The following is a 19,795-nucleotide window of genomic DNA, read 5'->3' as shown; positions in this document are numbered from 1 at the left end:
CAGTATTCACATTTCAAAATGAAAGAATGTTAATTTATTGAAGCAGATAAAAGGCTTGCAGGCTGATCATGAGAAATCACTCATTGGCAATCTCCTATATGCATTAGCATTTCTCACACTTTATTATTATTATTATTAGTAGCCACATGGTGCAAGGAAGCCTGAATCTTATGCTGCACCAGCCAAAAAAAATTCCCGAGTTACCCTGAGAGAGAGAGAGAGAGAGAGAGAGAGAGAGAGAGAGAGAGAGAGAGAGAGTCAAAAGTAGAAAGGAATCATCAAGAAAGAGAAGAATGATGATATCCAGCTCAGGACCCTGGGTGTGCCAAGCCCAGCCCATACTCACTAGATGTGAGCCCCCGGGTTTAACCACACTTGGGGTTAAATTTGTTTGTTGGCATAATGAAATTAACTTTGACTAGAAATTGATTTCATTATGAAATCTTGGCTTGAATTGTTGCTATAAATTGTTGATTTGTCATGAGCTGGCTGTCTTCAAAGAAGTATGCACTTTGCACAGAAGTGCAATCATCGACACTGAAGCTATGAAGAATTGGAAGAGAATAATTTTAAAAGTTTTGTTGTTTTCTTATTTTGTTGACATATGAACAGAACAACACCTTCATTGCTAATGAAACTTTTATTTTTAAGTTGCTACTGAATCAAATGCTAACACTTAAAGGTGGGAAATATAGTGGAGAGGAAATAAAAAAGGCAAAACGATGGATTACCATTTCTCCTACAGCAGACATATCTAGCACAGAGATATCCTGATCAGAAAGATGCTTCCTCTCTAATCAGGAAAGCCCAGAAGCCCTGATGCTTTAAAGGTTCGAAGATGCAGTCGGCTATGTAGCAAACAAACAAAAGGCTCTTAGATATCTTCAAAAATCTATGAAGAAAGCTTAGATTATAAGATGAGTGGTGAGAACAGAAAAATTTTGCTGTTTGTAAATAACCACACCCCTCATTGCCAAGTGAATGACCTACATGCAATCACTATTGGGTACCTGCCTCATGATATGACATCGCATCACTTCTTCGGCCACTTGATCAAGGTGTAATCCAGTGGTTTAAAGAATGCTATTAAACAAAATTGTGTTGGGTCTGGGAAGCAAAATGTGGTGTGAAATCGACGTGCTGCCAACAATGTATTTATATGTTTCAGTGTGGGATGAGATTGACGAAAAGTGATCACTGACTTTTTCAGACACACCAGATTTGTCACCTTTAATGATGCAACAAATGAAGCTTTGCATGCTTCTTTTTCTACTAATCACAGGGAATAGTCCAATAACAGTGAAGAAAAGATGTGTGTTGTCACATAAAGTTAGAGGGGGAAACATGTTTCAAAGACTACATCGAAGTGTATGCAGACATTGTGTTTTTCAGGATATTCATGAATGAAGAGGAATTCATTGCAGGCACAGTGTAACCTGAAATTGTAATTATGAAGAAGAGGAACCTGTTGTGGTTGAGCAAGAAGTTTTGTTGAAGGACTAGAACCTGTTCAATTTTTTTTTTTCACACAATGTGTAAATGTGAAAGTGAATTAGCTGCAAGTAGAAAATGATAAAGACCTAGGGGTAATTGTGCAGTCAGATATGAAGTTCTCTGAACAATGCAGACAGAACAGCTCATGGGGTAGGTTGTCAATGATATACATGAACTTTACTAGCAGGGATAAGGAAGTGATCATCCCATTGTATAAGGCAATGGTTAGGCTGCATCTTGGGTACTGCAGTTAGGCCAGGAGGACTCATTTTAGGAAGGATGTAGATCTGCTGGAATGAGTATGGAGAAGGGTAATGAGATTGGTGAAGGGAATGAAGGGTAGTCTTACTAAAACTGCCCTTTCATTCCCTTCTGAAAATTGTAGCATCTGGAGATTAGGCAGCTGCAAGGTTATCTGATTGAGGTGTTTAAGTTTTGAATGGATTGAGTAAGTTTAATGCTAATGGAATTCTTCCTTTTGTCCAGACTACACACTTGAGGGGGCATAAATTCAAACTGAGGAAGGATGGTTGAAGGAGGATAGATGTGCAGGGGATTTTCCTTCAGCCAGTGGAACATTGTTGGAACAAACTTCCATCTGTTGTCGTGGAAGTGGGCAGTTAACCATGATTGACAGCTGCTATTATTCAAATTATCCAAAAAATGCCCACTCACTTTAAAAGTCAGCAGGCATTTTTTTTTATCTGTAACTATAGAATGTGATACTCGGGAAACTGCTGCTTAAGCAGTTATAGGAATTTGTTAGTTATTTGGTTTTTAGGAGCATTAGCAACTAAGGCCATATTGCTCCGGGATATGCGGTGGTCATTCCTTGACCTTTCCGCATACTCCGTATTTGGTGGTGACGGGCTCGAACCCCGGTCTAATCAAGAAGCATGTGCTACGCACTGCTGCTCCTTCCCACCTGGCTACGGAGGCGCCCCAGTTATAGGAATGTTTCTCGAGGTGGGAAATACACTAAATAGCGAAGCTATTAATGTACCCATGCCGGTGGCCATATCGATGATGTGACTCATGCTTCATTTGTTTGAAAATTGTTATGTAAAGTATGAGGCCAGGTCTGATGAACACCACATGGTTATCAGCTTCTACAATGTGAATAAAACAAATCAGGAAAGTGAGTAGGAAAGAATAAATGCATCTCAGTATTATCTACATCTGGGAGAAATAAGAACAGTGAACTTTTAGAAAAGAGGGAGATGGGGAAGATAGAATGGGAGTGGCTTGGACCCCCACCTCGGTATTAGAGGGTTAGTGTGATTTGTCCTCAGATCTCTTAACCTACTTACCTTCGCAGTTTAAAATATGTAATACTTATCAGTTGGTATATCTCACATATGTCCAACCTGCATCTCATCTCCCCAACATACATTTCCCTGCAATCACACATTTTTGTTGAATACAGGTCTTGAGGTGAGAAAGACCATTTTTAAAGAAGTTGCTTATCTTATTAATGGGTTTAAGTATTGGTCCTTAAATTATATCAGTGTCACAATAATAACATATAGTTCTTTTAAAGTTTTAATAATATTTTGTATGATTCTAGAGATATATTTGATCCATTCACATCCAGTTTTGGAACATGGCTAGTTGCTGGTTGGACCAATTTCTGTGGTTTGAATCCATCCTCAATCTCCACTCATGGTTCCCAGATTACTCATGAACGTTTACTGCCTTCATAACTAACTTGTATAACAATATTTTGTTATTTTACAAAATAGTTTTGATGTGTAAACATCTTTGGCGGCACCTATTAAATTTTGGATGGTAGTAAAATCAATTTGTCACAATTTTGTGATGCAGAAATGACGTCATTTCCATTTCATAACAAAGAAAAATGGGAGTCAGGAGAGGGGATCACGCAAAGGATCATGGGAGCCAATATTGGACTTGCTCAGAGCTGGCATAAACTAGCTAGTTGCAGAAAAATGTTTGTATGATTCAGGGCATGCCACTTAGGTGGTTTTGGGCTAACCATTGCCACTCATTGCAGAAACCTTTTGGCAACCAGAGAAATGGATATCTTGCAAAATTTAAAGTAAAATAAAGCATTTAAAGCAAAGGATTATGGGAGGTGATCTTGGATGTGCTCAGAGCTGGCATAAACCAGCTGGTTCCGGAAAAACATTTATGATTCGGGGCATACTACTTAGGTGACTTTGGGCTGACCATTGCCACCCATGGCAGAAACCTTTTTGGTAAATAGAGAAATGTATATCTTGAGGGCAGTGATCTTGGATGTGCTCAGAGCTGGCATAAACTAGCTCTGAGCACATTCAAGATCATTACATTACAAGCGCTTCAGCTTTACCAGTTGAAGCACATGTAATGTAAGCATTACAGTACCCGTCTGTATTACTGAAGCGATTGTATATTTCCATCTAGAGGTGAATCATAAACGTTTTTCCGCAACCAGTTGGGCTGGTAAAGAAAATTTAAATCAGTTAGCGATTGGAAGATGACAGACTCCAAATTACACGTACAAGTAGAATCTTTTGCTTGTCATTGGCCATTCCCAGTAAGTTGCAGAAGCCCTCGTTGGTCATCAAGTTTTTGCGTTTCTTTGCAATTGGGCTGAGTCGATTGAGCATGGTGAGCTTTAGATCCTCATTCAACTCACTATTTGGATGATTGTAAAAGTTTTGAAAGGGGTCTTCTTCTCGCAGTCGTGTTACAAGGCTATGCAGGTCATTACTGCATGCTTCATCAGGGTCACTGTCGTCATTGTCTTGACACATCATATTACATATTTTAATTGTTTTTCGAATGTCCAAGTCCAATTCATGCAATTTACAATCTAGTATGAGCTCTTTATTGTTGTTGTAGATCTTGACATATTTCATCTCTGACAGTATCTTTGTTTCCTCATTGCAAAATGGAATGTGTAGCGTTACCATCTCACGCTTGTACTCATTGAGATCCCGAGCTGTCATAGTTTCAGTAGCGCATTATGCGTGGATACTGTTGTTTCTTGCAGATATTATTAGTGCTGCATGTGTAATTTGTGATAAAGCATGGCAGAGTAACAAGATACAACATGATAGAAGCATGACAGAGTAACATGATTCAACACGATAGTAATGATAATATAATTGTGACAGTGCAAATACTTGTATTGTTGCAATCATACTATTCAACAAATGGCTACAATCAAATGGGTAATTAGGCTGTTGGCCTAACCTCTTCCAAATGTTGATTCAGTAGAGTAAGCAGCAGGCGTGTGTATCCTATTTATCACTAACATTGATTCAGTAGAGTAAGTAGCGGGCTCGAGCATAAATTACATCGTTCATGATTTTGGTTCTAGCTGTTCAAAATTTAGTAAGTGTTGTCAAAGATGTTTACATATAAAACACCTTTCGTGCATACAGGGTACATGCGAAAATTTTTATACTTAACATTCGTGTGTCTGTTGTACCATTGTCTTCATATTTAATTCTTTAACCAATTTTATTGGGTTGAGACCAGACCTCTGCCAGGGGATAATCACATCTGATTATCCCCTGGCAGAGGTAAAAGTGATTCTTGCACTACTTCTATTGAAATGCAATTGAGCAGCAGCCTGGAAAGTAAGGCAATGGAAACTTCCAGGATTGCTGGGAGTCACAGTGGAACAAGTAAATGCATGGGATGTGTTAGGGTAACTCAGAGTAGAAACAGGTGCATGTATACTTGCATGTACACCAATGCTAGGAGTATAGTTAATAAATTTGATTAGCTTGAAGTGCTAGTCAAGACATTAAAGGCAGATATTGTTGGGATATCAGAGACATGGTGTCACACAGACATAAGCAGTGCAGAACTGGAATTTGTGGAGTACAGTGTGTACAGAAAGGATAGACAGGACAGGAAGGGAGGAGGGGGTTATGCTGTTAGTTAAGAAACACATAAAATCTAAGGAAGTGCATCCAATTGATGTGGGTGGACAATGCAATGTTGAGTCTGTTTGTTGTGACATAAGCACTGGGAAAGGAAAAATGAGAGTGAGTGTGTGTTATAGGCCTAATGAATCTGATGAGTATAATGAGCAGTTGTGCAGAGAAATAGAGTGGGCCAGTAAATTAGAGTGTCTTATAATGGGGGGATTTTAATTTCCTAGATATTGACTGGAATTTGTGGGTTGGTTACTCACACACTAGCAAGGCTTTTGTGGATTTATTGGATGATTGTTTTCTACATCAGCATGTTCGGGAGGCAACTAGAGGGAGTAATACTCTTGATCTGATTATCAGTAGTGATTCTTCATTCATCAAGAATCTGCAGATAAAGGAACCACTAGGTGGCAGTGATCACAGTGTGCTGAAGTGGGATTTACTCAAAGAGGTAATTACCATCAGGGGTAAAGGGAAGGGTTTTTCTTTCGTAAAGGTGACTACTGTGGTCTGAGACAGTATTTAAATTCTATATGGTGGAACCAACTGATGATGTTACCAACAGCAAATTCAAAAAGGGAAGCATTCAAAGAATTAATCTTGGAAATTACTAGTCTTTACATACAAACTAAGAAATAGTGTTCAAGGTTTAGGCTTAAATTGATGTCAGATAAACTAATGAGACATGTGGAAGAGAAGAAAAATGCATGGGATAAATAAAAATTAACGGGTGACATGGAAGCCTATGATAGATATTAGCTGGTCTGTAACCCAGTTACAAAGGAGGTTAGGCAGGTGAAGGCAGATTACGAGAAATCTTTGGCAAATAGAAAATAGCAAAGAGTTCTTTACTTATGTAAACTCTAGAAGGAAGGGGATGAATCAGATCGGTCCACTTGATATCAATGGTTCAACTGTTGATGATCCTGCTCAGGTAGCTAAAAAACTAAATGAATATATTGCATCGACATTCACACATGAGGAGTTATTCAAGGAGGGGAATGCCAGAGGTGTATTCAACTCTGGCCGTAAGCTAGATAATCTTGTAATAACTGAGAGTAAAGTGGAGGAGAAATTGTTGAAGATAAACACAAGAAAGGCACCTGGGATGGATGGAATCCATCCAGTTATATTAAAGGAGGCGGCAAAGGAAGAAAGCAAACCCTTAGCCATGATTATGAGAGCTTCCCTGGACTCAGGTGAGGTACCTATGGACTGGAGATGCGCAAATGTGACCCAATCCACAAAGGAGGATCAAAGGGAGACACAGGTAATTACAGACCTGTTAGTTTAATTTCTGTTGCAGGGAAATTAATGGAGGCACTGGTTAAAGAAGCATTGCAGGATCATCTAGACAAGACTTCAGTTATAGCTTGGACACAGCATGGGTTTGTTAAGGGGAAGTCTTGTCTGACTAATTTGATTGGATACTATGATGTAGCCACAAAGGAACTGGATGCAAAGAATAACTTTGATGTCATATATTTGGATGTTAGAAAGGCCTTTGATACTGTTGCACATGGAAGACTGCTGCACAAATTGGAGCAGTGTAGCATTGGAGGCAAATTGCTGCTATGGATAAAGGGGTGGTTGAGTTGGAGAAGACAGAGTGGTAATCAATGGAAACTGCTCTTCGTGGACTAATGTTATTAGTGGAGTCCCTCAGGGTTCAGTGTTGGGTCCATTGTTGTTTTTCTGTATTTATAAATGATATTGATGATGGTATATCAGGTGGCAAACGAAGTTTAACATTGACAAATGTAAAGTACTACATATGGGAAGCAGTAATCGCAGAGTAACGTATCAACTCTGTGGTACCACACTGACAGTGGCAGAGAATGAAAAAGACCTGGGGGTAATTGTGCAGACAAATATGAAGTTTTCTGAGCAGTGCAGATGGTCTGCAAGAGTAGCTCATAGTGTCTTGTCAATGATATACAGCAGGGGTGGCCAACGAGTTGATCGCGGATTTAATTTCGGTCGATCACGACGAATTTTAAATATACAGTCATCACTCGATTTGTGCATCCTGTGCAATGAAATTTTTGTGATGGTAGATTGCGGCACATTTTGAAGGAAAAAAGTAGATCGCATCACAAATTAAGTTGGCCACTCCTGATATACAAGAGTTTTTCTAGAATGGATAAGGAGGTGATTATCCCCTTGTATAAGGCAGTGGTCAAGCCACACCTTGTGTACTGTATACAGGTCTGGAGGCCTCATTTTAAGAAGGATGTACAGCTGTTGGAACGAGTATGGAGAAGGGCAACAAGATTAGTGAATGGAACAAAGGGTTGCTCTTACTAAGAAATGCTTAAGTTTTGCAAATTACTATGTCTGGAGACTAGGCACCTGCGAGGTGATCTGATTGAGGTGTATAAAGCCTTGAATGGTTTGAGCATGCTCAGTGCAGATGGAATTCTTTCTCTTGCTCAGAATAATCATCTGAGAGGGCATAAATTCAAATTGAGAAAAGACAGATGTAGGATAGATGTGTGGAAGTTTGCCTTTAGCCAGCGGGTGGTTGATTTGCTGGAACAAACTTCCATCTGTCGTTGTAGAAGTTTATAGCTTAAATAGATTCAAGGCAGAACTTTGACAAACGTTTGGAGTGAGTGGATGGATGAAATAAGGGGGGGTGGGTTTGGCTGATGCTATATAAGATTGCTTTCTTGCATCATGTGCCTAATGCTAGATTTTAGCAAAGCATTGATTTCTGTCCCTGTTCAAGGTTATTGTATAACCTTGAACAGGTTAGGATACTGGTAAGATATAAGATGGATTGCTGGGTGGCTGCAGGGCAGAAGGCAGAGGATTGTGATTAATGGATATTCTTCAGATTGGTGTTATGTCAGGAGTGGATTTCTGAAGGATTGGTTTTTGGATCACTGTTGTTTCTCATTTTCATAAATGACATTGACGAAGAGACAGAAGGTGTGATGTCAAAATTTGCAGATGACGTAAAGATTGGCAGAGTCATTAATGATCATGATTAAGGATGACTTGAACAGGCTTCAAAAATAGTCACAGAAGTATTATTATTATTATTAGCTATATGGTGCAAGGAAGCCTGAGGCTTATGCTTCATCAGCCAAAAAAAAAAATTCCCGAGTTACCCTAAGAGAGAGTGAGAGAGTCAAAAGTAGAAGGGAATCATCAAGAAAGAGAAGAATGATAATATTCAGCTCAGGATCCTGGGTGTGCCAAGCCCATACTCACCAGATGTGAGACCCCGGGTTATTATTATTATTAGTCATATGGTGCAAGGAAGCCTGAGGCTTATGATGCACAAGCCGGAAAAAAAAAAAAAAAAAAACATTCCCACATTACCCTGAGAGAGAGAGATATAGAGAGAGAGGAAGTAGAAGGGAGTCAGCAAGAAAGAGAAGAATGGTGATATCCAGCTCAGAACCCTGGGTTTGCCAAGCCCATACTCACCAGATATGAGCCCCTGGAGGTTATGTTTTAATGCTGCTAAATGCAAGGTCTTGAACTTGGGGAATAGCAACCTACAATAAATTATATGCTTGGTGGGTTTGAATTAAAAACAGTAGAGGAGGAAAGGGATCTTGGAATTACAATACGGGCAGAGATGAAGTTTTCTGGACAGTGTAAACAGGCCGTCAGGAAAGCCCACAGTGTCCTATTGATGAGTTGTCTAAAGTTATCTTGTAGAGATAGGGAGGTCATAATCCCACTATATAAGGCAATTGTAAGACCACAATTTTAGAACACTGTGTTTAAGTATGGAGACCTCATCTGAAAAAAGACATTGAGCTGCTTGAGAGGGTCCAGAGACGGGCAACTTGAATGGTGAGATTGGCAGAAGGACAACCGTGTGAGGAGAGACTGATCATGTAGGCTACAGAGCTTGGCAACCAAACACCTCAGAAGTGACCTGATTAAGGTTTATAAGGCTCTGAGAGGGATTAGTGTAATGAATGAAGGTGGAATTTTCACTATTATAAAGAATTCCAGAACTAGTGGCCAACTTGTTCCAACAATCAACAACTGGCCTTATAGTGCCAGCGAATTGTTGATTGTTGGAACAAGTTGCCTTTGTGGGTAGTTGAGGCTGACAATTTGAATAAATTCAAAGGTCAATGGGATAGTTACTGTGTGAGGAAGGAAGCATATAATATGTATTTTCTTATCTTTTTTTGGCGAAGGTAAAGAAAGCCTGCACGAGAACGACGAGAAACGTCGGATAACTTACGCAGAAAATTAGTTTGCCGATACGGCACTCTAGCACTGCTCACTCGGTAAACAGAAGGTAGGTGTTATCGGTCTGGAGCAAAGTCGAGAACGATATACTGATTGACAGGTATGCGTGGCAAACGACGTGCTGATTGGTGTGCGAACACAACACACGATAACATTGGTTTAGTATCACTGTAGCAGCACTAATGGTAACTTGTCCTAATCGCGCGTGCCCTAACATTTACTGTAATGGTGAAAAAAGGTCAGGTTACCTCCACTTGAATCCCATGGGAGCTTGAACCTCTCCCGAAATGGAGGGGGTAACCTAACCTTTTTTCTTTAGAATCATGAGTGGACTAGCACATAGATTGTTTATTTATAAAATATTAATTTTTTATTACTGTACTTTTATTTTTAAAGACACTCATGCGGAAATTTCTTCCATCTTTAAAAGATTCGTCGCTACTATTACCTGTTCACCGTTCGTTACAAAACTATTATGCACCTTTCTTTACTGGTAAATACACATAATGCCAACCAATGACTACACAGTAGCTTGTCGCCTGTCGCGCCCACCACCAATCATTTCATCGTTTGGCATGCCTACCTGTCAATCAATATATCCTCCAGACTGAGCAGCGCTAGAGTGCCGTATTGGGAAGCTAATTTTCCGTGTAAGTTATCCGACGTTTCTCATCATTCTCGTGCAGGCTTTCTTTACCCAAGCCCTTTTTTTTTTTTTTTTTTTTTTCTTTTGTCAATGCAGCAAAAGCCTGTGGCTTCCTTGCACTATAGGGCAAATACTATTACTATCAGTCAGGAGACAAATGGAAATTGTGAGATTTAAAACTTTGGCCTCTTCTGCTTTAGGCTGCATTTTCTTGTCTTATGTTTAGTTCTCTGTCACGTCTGAAAATTATTTGCTGTTTTATACTTTGTGTGTTTGGAGGTGTGATTTTTTTTTTTTTTTTTTCAGATCTTCCAGCCAACCCTGAACATGAAGAATATATTAATAGATATCATAAGAAGATAAATGAGGGGATTTTTCCTAAGTACCAATATCAAGAAACATGTGTTCCAGGTCATATTAACAAAACAAAAATGTCACATTACTAATCTGCAATATACTTATTGCAATATCATTATTGTAATTGTGATGTTTATTGGCACATTTTGTAGTCATAACAATATACAAAAACATTGTGTTTTGTTTTGATTATGACATTTTAAGAGCATTAAAAATATCCTTCACCTGCTATAAGAATCATCCCAAGTTTTATTTTGTTACTCTAGCTTTCAAGAACTTAACTACAATGAAACCTCATAAATACAAATTGTAAAAATCTGTTGCATTAAAAAATCATATTTCACATTATTTACATAATCTATGATATTTTTAGTTAACAATATAAATTGTAACCATCATTACAGTAAATCAGTCACGATAGCTAATCAAATACAGTAAGCACTGGTTACAGTGATCACATTTGCAAATTGAATTTTGACTCCAATAAATGCCGATTCTAAAAGCAAAAATTGACGAATATTATCCACAGGCTATAAAAATAAAGATATAAAGCACAAATTTACACTATCATTTAAAGTACGCATGAAAATTGGAAGAATATTATCCCCAGGCTAGCAAAATAAAAATAAATTTATACTTACGTACATAGCTTAATTAATATACATATTAATTAAACATAACACTTTGTAATATGATTTGTAATTTTAAATAGTCACTTATTTTAGATTGCTTTAAATTATCACTAAAAAGTCTATTTATAGATTTTTTCAATATTGTTTAACTGTCCATATTCATGATCAGTTGCACCAGTTTCTTCTAATGCTCTCCTCAGGATGGCTATACTTCAAGAGTTTGCCATTTTGTAATTGGAATTTGTTTGGGTTCATTTCTATTTACCTCCTCCTTGGCGAAATTATCAGTAACAGACTGGGCAATTTCTTCTTCTGTTAAAGTTGCGGTAACTACTTGTTTATAACAGACTGTACAAACAAAAAGACCCGATAAACCAAAACCTGCAAATTGTTTTTATTGTTTTATGGTTGTGACTTCTAGAAATGTGACCTCCAGAAGTGTGCTTTAGAAAAATACCACAAAGGTGTTCAAAATTGATTCTTATAACCAAAGATGTGATTCTAATAAACAGTAAAAGTGTAGTGCATTTTATTGATTTGAATTGGTTCTTTGAAAATTTTATTCTCCAAAGCGGCTGATTCTAATAACCAGTGATCACTATAACTGGTGCTTACTGTATATAGTAAAGCTGAGAAGGATGCAACATACTTTCAAAAGTGAATGTCTGGCCTTATAAACTTAAGGAGCAGCTACTTTGGTAGATGAAAAGTGCACAGATAGAGTCATTAATATCTCGTTTATTAATACTGGAATTATCAGAGAGTTATAATTCATATTTATCTTGTCCAAAGTTTAAATATAGAAAATCACTTTTTTGGTCATCTGTGAGAGGTGTTTGAAAATTTGTAGCCTCAGCACAAAAGGTTTATTTGAGGAGGCTGGTAGCGTATTACTTTTCAACATAGTCCCCTCTGGAGTCAGTACACTTCCACTGATGCTGAAATGTGTTGATTCCAGCTGTGAAGATAGTTTTATCATGAGCATCCAGGAAAGCATTTACTACAGCAGTGATGTCACTGTTGGTGGGAAAATGGAAGCCAACCAGGTATTTTTTTGAAATAGGTAAAAGTCTGGTGGTGCTAGATCTGGGCAATATAGGAGGTGATCCAAGATTTCAAAGCCACAGTCATGCAGTGCAGCCATGGCAGACTTGTGAGCAGGTGCGTTGTCAGAGGAAAACTAAGCAAAGACTTCTTTGCTTAGTTTTCCTCTGTATTTGTCTTTAATGTTTTCACACAACTACTTCACAAGGTATGCTAAATATGCCCCTGTGACTGTCTGCCTCTTTCAAAGTAATTCACTATTAACACTCCATCATTATCCCAAAAAACTGATACCATCACCTTGCCAGTAGGAGGAATTGACTTTCTTTCTTTGGAGGGGGAGAAAAGCTGTTTCCGCTGTTTAGACTGCTCCCATGTCTCATCCATGGTCGCTATGAACGCTTGGCCGCCACAAGCCAGTTATCCCTGTGGTAACTTTTCTGACACCTCTTGCTTAAAACAAAGAAAATTGCTGAATCTGCTTGAAAAGGATGCAGATGTTCACTCAACTTTATGACTCGTGTTTTTTTTATCTGCTGTCAAAAACTTCGAGACCCATTGTGTTAGCACCTTTTTTCATAGCAAGAGCCTCTGTTATTATGTGAGATGCCCAAGACACTGCAATGTACTGAACTGTCAGTGATCAACAGTTCGCCATAAAACAGAATGGCTGCTGTTAAAGAGAAAGTGCAATGTGTTTTGTGTTTTGCTGCTACAAAACTAAATAAAGAAAATACCTCTCAGGCACAAAACCAACAAAGTAATTGAAAAACTGCTTAATAATATTGGAGGATAATTAGCAGGAAATTGGAGGAAACATGATACTTAAGAAGAGGACAGCAATTATTCTTCAAATTTCTCAAACTGTGAATAACCATATTCACAGAGAGGCAACAAGAGAAGGGCAACAAGATTAGTGAATGGAACAAAGGGGTGCTCTTACGAAGAAAGGCTTAAGTTTTGCAAATTACAGTGTCTGGAGACTAGGCATCAGCGAGGTGATCTGATGAGGTGTATAAAGCCTTGAATGGTTTGAGCATGCTCAATGCTGATGGGATTCTTCCTCTTGCTCAGAATAATCACCTGAGAGGGCATAAATTCAAATTGAGGAAAGACAGATGTAGGATAGACGTGAGGAAATTTGCCTTTAGCCAGCGGGTGGTTGGTTGGTGGAACAGACTTCCATCCCTTGTCGTGTAAGTTGATAGCCTAAATAAGTTTAAGGCTCAGCTGGACAGGTATTTCGAACGAACAGAGGGGTGAAGTGGAAGTGGTTATTTTTATTTATTTATTATTATTATTTTTTTTTTTATTATTTTTTTTTTTTGGGTGATGCTGCATAAGCTAGCTTTCTTGCATCAAATGCCTCTACTAATGCTAATGCTAATATATTCCCTTTCAACAAAATGTTATAAATTAATTTTTGTTTTTTAAATTTCAAGTATTTTCAAGACACAAAGCACTTTTTTTTTTGTCAGTTCAGATTTTTTAATGTTTAAATATAAAAGCAGGCTCTTTTTTAAGGTGATCCCAAACACGAAAGATGTTAAAATCTATAGTACTCACTACTGTGTGTGTGCATGCATGCGTGTGTGTGTTTCAGAAATTCCAAGGTGAATTTCTGTGATTGTGATTTCCAGCAAAAATAGGTGTGAAGGAAAATTATTCCAACAAGCAGAATGGATAAATGAAAAAAATTACTTTGGTGAGTTTGGAATAAAATAGTGATGTATCATTCTGCATCTCCTTACAAGATGCTATAGAGTTATAAAGGAACACTGCATGAGGACTCGAGCTTATAAGGATATGCCAATATAACAATAAGTAGACATTGGCTAGTCAAAGTAAGTGTTCAGACTGGTTTGGAAGAAAGGTGGGATTACAGATTCTAATTCAGAAGAACAGTGTACATGGAAATATATAGAAAAAGGCATGCAGCTGAATATTTCTGTTATAGAAAGTAGAGAGAACTTGTAAGAGGTGAAATCATTGATTAGCTTGTTAGCTAATCAATGATTTCAAAATTTAAGCTTTTGCTATTTTTGAATTTAGCTTGTTAGCTTGATGGCTCTTTTGAACAGTCTAGCAGTTTGGAGGTACCACTGCAGATGTGGCATCCTGAAAACATTCATCAGATCTCAAATTCAATTTGAGATTTGATTAATTCGAATTCATGAATTTAAGATTTGTATGGAGTTATAGCTGCTTAGAAAAAAGGTAACACCGAGTGCAAAAAGAGAAAACTAGTTTACATTTTTTTTTTTTTCAAGCAGATGAAGCAATGTAATATGTTCTGCCAAGAGTGGTTAAAAATCAACGTTATCCCAAATAAAGATGTGATATTGTATAGAAATCTGAGTGTTGTGCTCTCTTGAGTAGCACAGTGCTTGTAATCACTAATCACTTGTAACCTCTTATACTAGATAGAAAAGGCCAGAGTTCAAATCCCATCGGTGACACAAGGAATTTTTTGGGCTTTTTTTGCAGTGTAGCTGAGATAGTCAGTCTCAGGCAAAGATTTGTGGTGTTTTTTTTTTTTTCCTGGAAATACAGTTTTTTCATCTAGCAAACAGGAAACCCATCTGAAGAATACTCACACACAATTACAAAACAATATATGTTTAAGTTGCCTAACATACACCTAACATGAGTGTTATCAGTGATAGGCACAGGAGCAGCCACTGGTATATTATTCCATAGTTCAAGTGGTGCAGCTGCACCAGGACCTAAGCTGAGGAAGGAATGAAAAGGGAAAAGAGAAAAATGATCTTGGTGGTCATTCTTCTCTTTTCCCTAAAGAAATGGTGCACCAAAACCCAAGCTTGTGTTGATTCCCTGGGAGCAGCAAACTTTATTTCAAAAAATAATGCAGAGCTGAGTTTTACAGGGTTTTAAGTTTAGTTTTCTTTGCTCCACAGGATAATTACCTGGAGATCAAAATGTAAGAAATTGGTGGTGGTGGATATTTAAAAAGTTATAGTCACTTGTGCACAGCAGGATCTCTCAAACTGGAAGAGATGGTGTATTTTTTTTTATAAAAACCCACATGAAAGGATTAGAACCTGTAGTACTTAGTACCATACATGGGTTGAAGGTTGAGAAGATACTTGTTGACATTAGACTTGAATTTCTGCAGATTGTGAATTTTCAGGAAATACATGTGAAGGAAGGTTGTTCCAGAAAACAGAAGTTGGAGGGATAAGTGAGGAAGAAGAAAAGTTGGTTTTGTGAATTTGAAGTTGAACAGTAAATGGATGTTGACTGTTTGTGGCAAGTGTTCTGATGTTTGGAAGAGACAGGGAATTATAGAAACCAATTCAGAAGAACAGTGCCCATTGAAGTGTCTGTAGAAAAGGCATGCAGCATTTTAGTATTAGCTATATGGCACAAGAAAGCCTCAGGCTTTTGCTGTACCAGCCAAAAGTAATAATAAACTACTAATGTGATTTCCTCCTCATGTAAGTGCATATTCTGTCGAATTTTGAATTTCTCCAGTCTCAGCTACCTATGCAGGCAACTTATTCCAGTAATTAACTTTCTGGTTAAAAAAAAAAAAAAAAAAAACTTATAATCCAACCTGAACCTCTTCCCCTGTAATTTTACTTTATGACCTATTTCTGTGACCTAGTTTTATGACCTAGTTCTACAATCATTTATAATTGTGAAAATTTTCCCCCTCAGAGTAGAGTGATATCATCAAAACTATGGATAGAATTTTCCAGTTAGTGTTAAGAAGCAAAGAGTAGCAGAAAGAACAGAACACGGAATCTCCAGCATTAGTTGAATATATAGACAATAGAGTCATCTATTGTCACATAAAATTAGTGATCAGAGATAAAACTGGCTATCCAATTGCAAAGGTCAGAAAGAAACCATAAAAATGGAAGCTTGTGAAGAAGACTTCTATACCATATAGTGAAAAGCCTCAAAAATGTCAAGAACATCTGCTTGAGTTTTCCTGAACATGTCCAAAGACGAGTAAAATAAGCAGAGGTATCACCAGTTCATCAAGACTGATGGAATCCATGTTATCAACTGTTAATCAGGTGTCAAGATAATATAAGAAGTAATTGGCTGATTTCTCCATTTCTTTGGAAAGAGTTGAGATATATACAATGCAATGATAATTGAGAAGTCGTCACATTTTTAGGAATTGGTTGGATATAGCAATTTCTGGAACACAGGTTTTAAGAACAACTGGAGAACTTGGGGGCTTCATAGTATCAAAATTGTTTAGGATTATTGAGAATGCCCTTCTCAATAGCAAAGCTAGTGTGAGGTAGCCATGGCAATGATTTAGTGCCTGTGCTTCATGGGGAAGAATAACATGAAGCAAACCAAAAATATGAGAGTTAGAAATAGAAAGGGCCGCTATGGTGAAATTATTAATTTACAGCAGTGAGATGAATAGTTATAATAATCATAACATGTTTGTAGAAGTGGTTAAATAATTTGTAAGTCAGACATCCAAATAAACTTGTTACTCACAATTGTTCCTGTGCCCATCAGTTTTCTCCTCCTTTGAAAATGTTTACACCAAACCTATGAAATTTCTTCAACTAGTAGTGTATTCAGCAATTTGTCATAAAAAAATGGGAAAAATACTTTTCATTCATGGATTTTCAATTCTAGCTTAGATATACATTTTATTACATTTAGTGTCTGTGTGTTAAGTACTAAAGAAACTAAGACTATGATGCAACAGTGTGCGTACTACTTTCCAAATGTTCCCCAAATCATATGCTGGAATTTAAATGGTTTTAGCTACGGCTGTAAGGTTTTGTGGGGTGTTGACGTTGACCTTGGTGCATGCACCTGTCAAGTGGGAACTGGTTTGACTACTTCACTTGTGTCACAACTGATTGGATGCAGAATGCTGCAGTTTTAACAGCATGCTAACATCAAGTTCTTTAAGCTTAAGAAAAGTGCTATGATTTTACCAACTGTGCTACCTCATAGGTAGCATAGTTGGTAGAATTGTCGTCCTTCCCACACTGGGTTGAAAAAACACGAGTTTGAGTCCTGTTGATGATATGAGGAATTTTTATGTATGGCCATTTCACAATGTGGCTGAGTTGGTCTCATGAGAGGGTAGCATGGTTTTTCTCCCAGAAACTAGGGTTTTTTTGTCCAGCAAACAGAAAATCAACCTCAGAATGCATGCAATTTACACACAATATACACAGCAATATGGGCTTAGTCACTGATGCTCCTAAAACCCTACTACAACAGCTGCAAGCATTAGAGAAAGTTTATGGAGATGATTCTTTGAAGAAATCAGCAGTTTATGAGTGGTTTTATCTTTTTAAAAATGTACACGAAACACTGAAGATGAACCTTGCAGTGAATGCCCTTCAACATCACAAAAAGATGAAAATGTCACGAAAGTAAAGGAACTCATGTGAAATGATAGGATAGGCAAATGACTGTTGTTGAGATTTCTCATGATGTTGGACTGTTTGTAGACTCAGTACATGCAATCCTGATGCTGATATTTAGGGATGCATTGCATGTGTGCAAAATTTGTTCCACATTTGTTGTTGAACAATCAAGTGGACTTTAGGAAAGCCATTGCAGATGCTTTGTTCAGAAACCTATGCAGGATCCAAGCTTCATGAGAAACGTCACTGGGGATGAGAGTTGGGTGTTTGCCTATGACCCAGAGACCAACGTAGAATCATCTGAATGGCACACCAATTGTCATGGTCCTGGATGTCTCATGCATCAAAATCCAACGAACATCAAAGTCATGCTGCTCATTTTTTCGACGATGAGGGCATAGTGCACTACGAATTTGTGACTAGGGGAAGAAGCATTACTGCTGCTTATTACATTGAAACTCTGACACATTTGCATGAGAATGTGAGGCAAAGATGACCTAAAAATGGAAGAATGGCTGAATCCTGCACCCAATGTATCTAGTCACAGTAATTGCAGTGCAGCAGTCTCCCTACTCCCCTGACCTTGCACCATATGACTTCTGTTTCCTAAACTTAATGGAGCTTTGCGGGTTATCATTTTGCTACAGTGGATGACATCAAAGAAAATGCTAAAGCAGCCTAATGTGCTAAAACGACATGATTTTGAAGAACGTTTCAAAGCATGGGAAGGCCAAAGGAGCAAATGTCTGTTTGCAGAAGAAAGGTGCTTTGAAGGTGATTAGGCCTGTAAGCCCAACTATTCACTCAACAAATTTTCATAGTAAAGTAATAAAATTCTAGGAACCTTTTGAATTTACCTCGTATTTGTCGGAAAATATGTATATTGTGGTCGATTTGTCTGTTTTTTGTAGATGAAAAACCCAACCGTCTGTGACATAAAACCAGGTAAACTTTGCCCGAGACTAAATAACTCAGCCATATTTTGGATGGTGATTATAATTATTGCACTACCTCTGGGTACCATATCTGATTTGTTATTTGGTTTTTAGGAGCATTAGCAACTAAGGCCATATTGCTCCAGGATATGCGGTGGTCATTCCCTGACCTTTCCTCTGTATTTGGTGGTGACAGGCTCGAACCCCGGTCTAATCAAGAAGCGTGTGCTACGCACTACTGCTCCTTCCCACCTGGCTACTGAGGCGCCTATATCTGATTTAATGCAAATTATGATTGGGTTCTATCTCAAAAAAAGCCCACTCATTAAGTTGATTGATCTGAACACAATTTTCTTTAGAAATAATGTTATAATGGTTAGTTTCTCAGAGTAGCTCACAAAAAATAAAAAATGCCAATTTAATCTCTAATGTAGCTATAATCAAGATCCATTTAAGCACATTAAGATATATGGCTCAGCAAAATTTTAGATCCCCCTCTACATTACGATTATATTACGTAAGTTGTAATATAAGAAAATCAAGAGCTCCATTTTGTAGCTCTGTCCTGGGGCTGCAGTCCTCCCTAGCCTCCCCTTAAATGTGCCAGGCATGGCCGAAATATTGTATATCTGCAATGAAAAATACACTACCAGACTCTTTATCCAGAAAGTATGGAATCAGATGCTGTCTGGATTTTGGAAATTTCGATTTCCAATCCTTAGCACGACAAATTAGAAAACATGCAAAATAAATAATTAAAAATCTTATATTACCATTTATTTTAAGAAGTGGTAGTAAATACAAATTTTAATAGAATATAATCAACTCAGAAGAATATAAAATCAAAATATTTTTTACAAAAAAAAAAAAAAAATACCAAATAAATAGAATACACCTAAGTGGTAAATCCTATGTTTAGAGAAAAGCTCCACCAACCCATCATCTCTTTCATCATGCAGTATGATTGCTATCTTTTGAAGTTATGGTGGGCCTCATTCAACATTACTTAAATTTTGAAGCTACATCTCTAAAACGGTGTTCGCAGTCTGGCTGCTAGATAGTCCACCGAATTAACAACAAAGGTTGGCAGGGTTGTTAATGACAATAATGACAGTACGCTATTGCAACGGGATCTAGAAAAGTTGAGCAGATGGGCTGAGAGGTAGCAACTGAAATTTAACATTGACAA

General features: G+C 37.7%; 1 protein-coding gene across 1 annotated transcript in view; it reads left to right on the top strand.

Annotated features, from left to right (window-relative positions):
• Nucleotides 1-10,837, top strand: part of LOC150084389 (platelet-activating factor acetylhydrolase-like) — a 171,032-nt gene extending 160,195 nt beyond the window's left edge. Inside the window, exon 8 of the mRNA XM_090376026.1 lies at nucleotides 10,564-10,837. Within this exon, the coding sequence (XP_090232152.1) occupies nucleotides 10,564-10,703 (140 nt within the window). The 3' untranslated portion in view covers nucleotides 10,704-10,837. The remainder of the gene's footprint in view (nucleotides 1-10,563) is intronic.
• The last annotated feature ends 8,958 nt before the right edge of the window (nucleotides 10,838-19,795 follow it).

This window comes from Mastigoproctus giganteus, chromosome 6 (assembly GCF_048544385.1).
Source record: "Mastigoproctus giganteus isolate SK-2022 chromosome 6, ASM4854438v1, whole genome shotgun sequence".
Classification (NCBI taxonomy): Eukaryota; Metazoa; Arthropoda; class Arachnida; order Uropygi; family Thelyphonidae; genus Mastigoproctus; species Mastigoproctus giganteus.
Note: the sequence above shows the minus strand (reverse complement) of the source record. Positions and strands in the feature narration are given on the sequence as shown.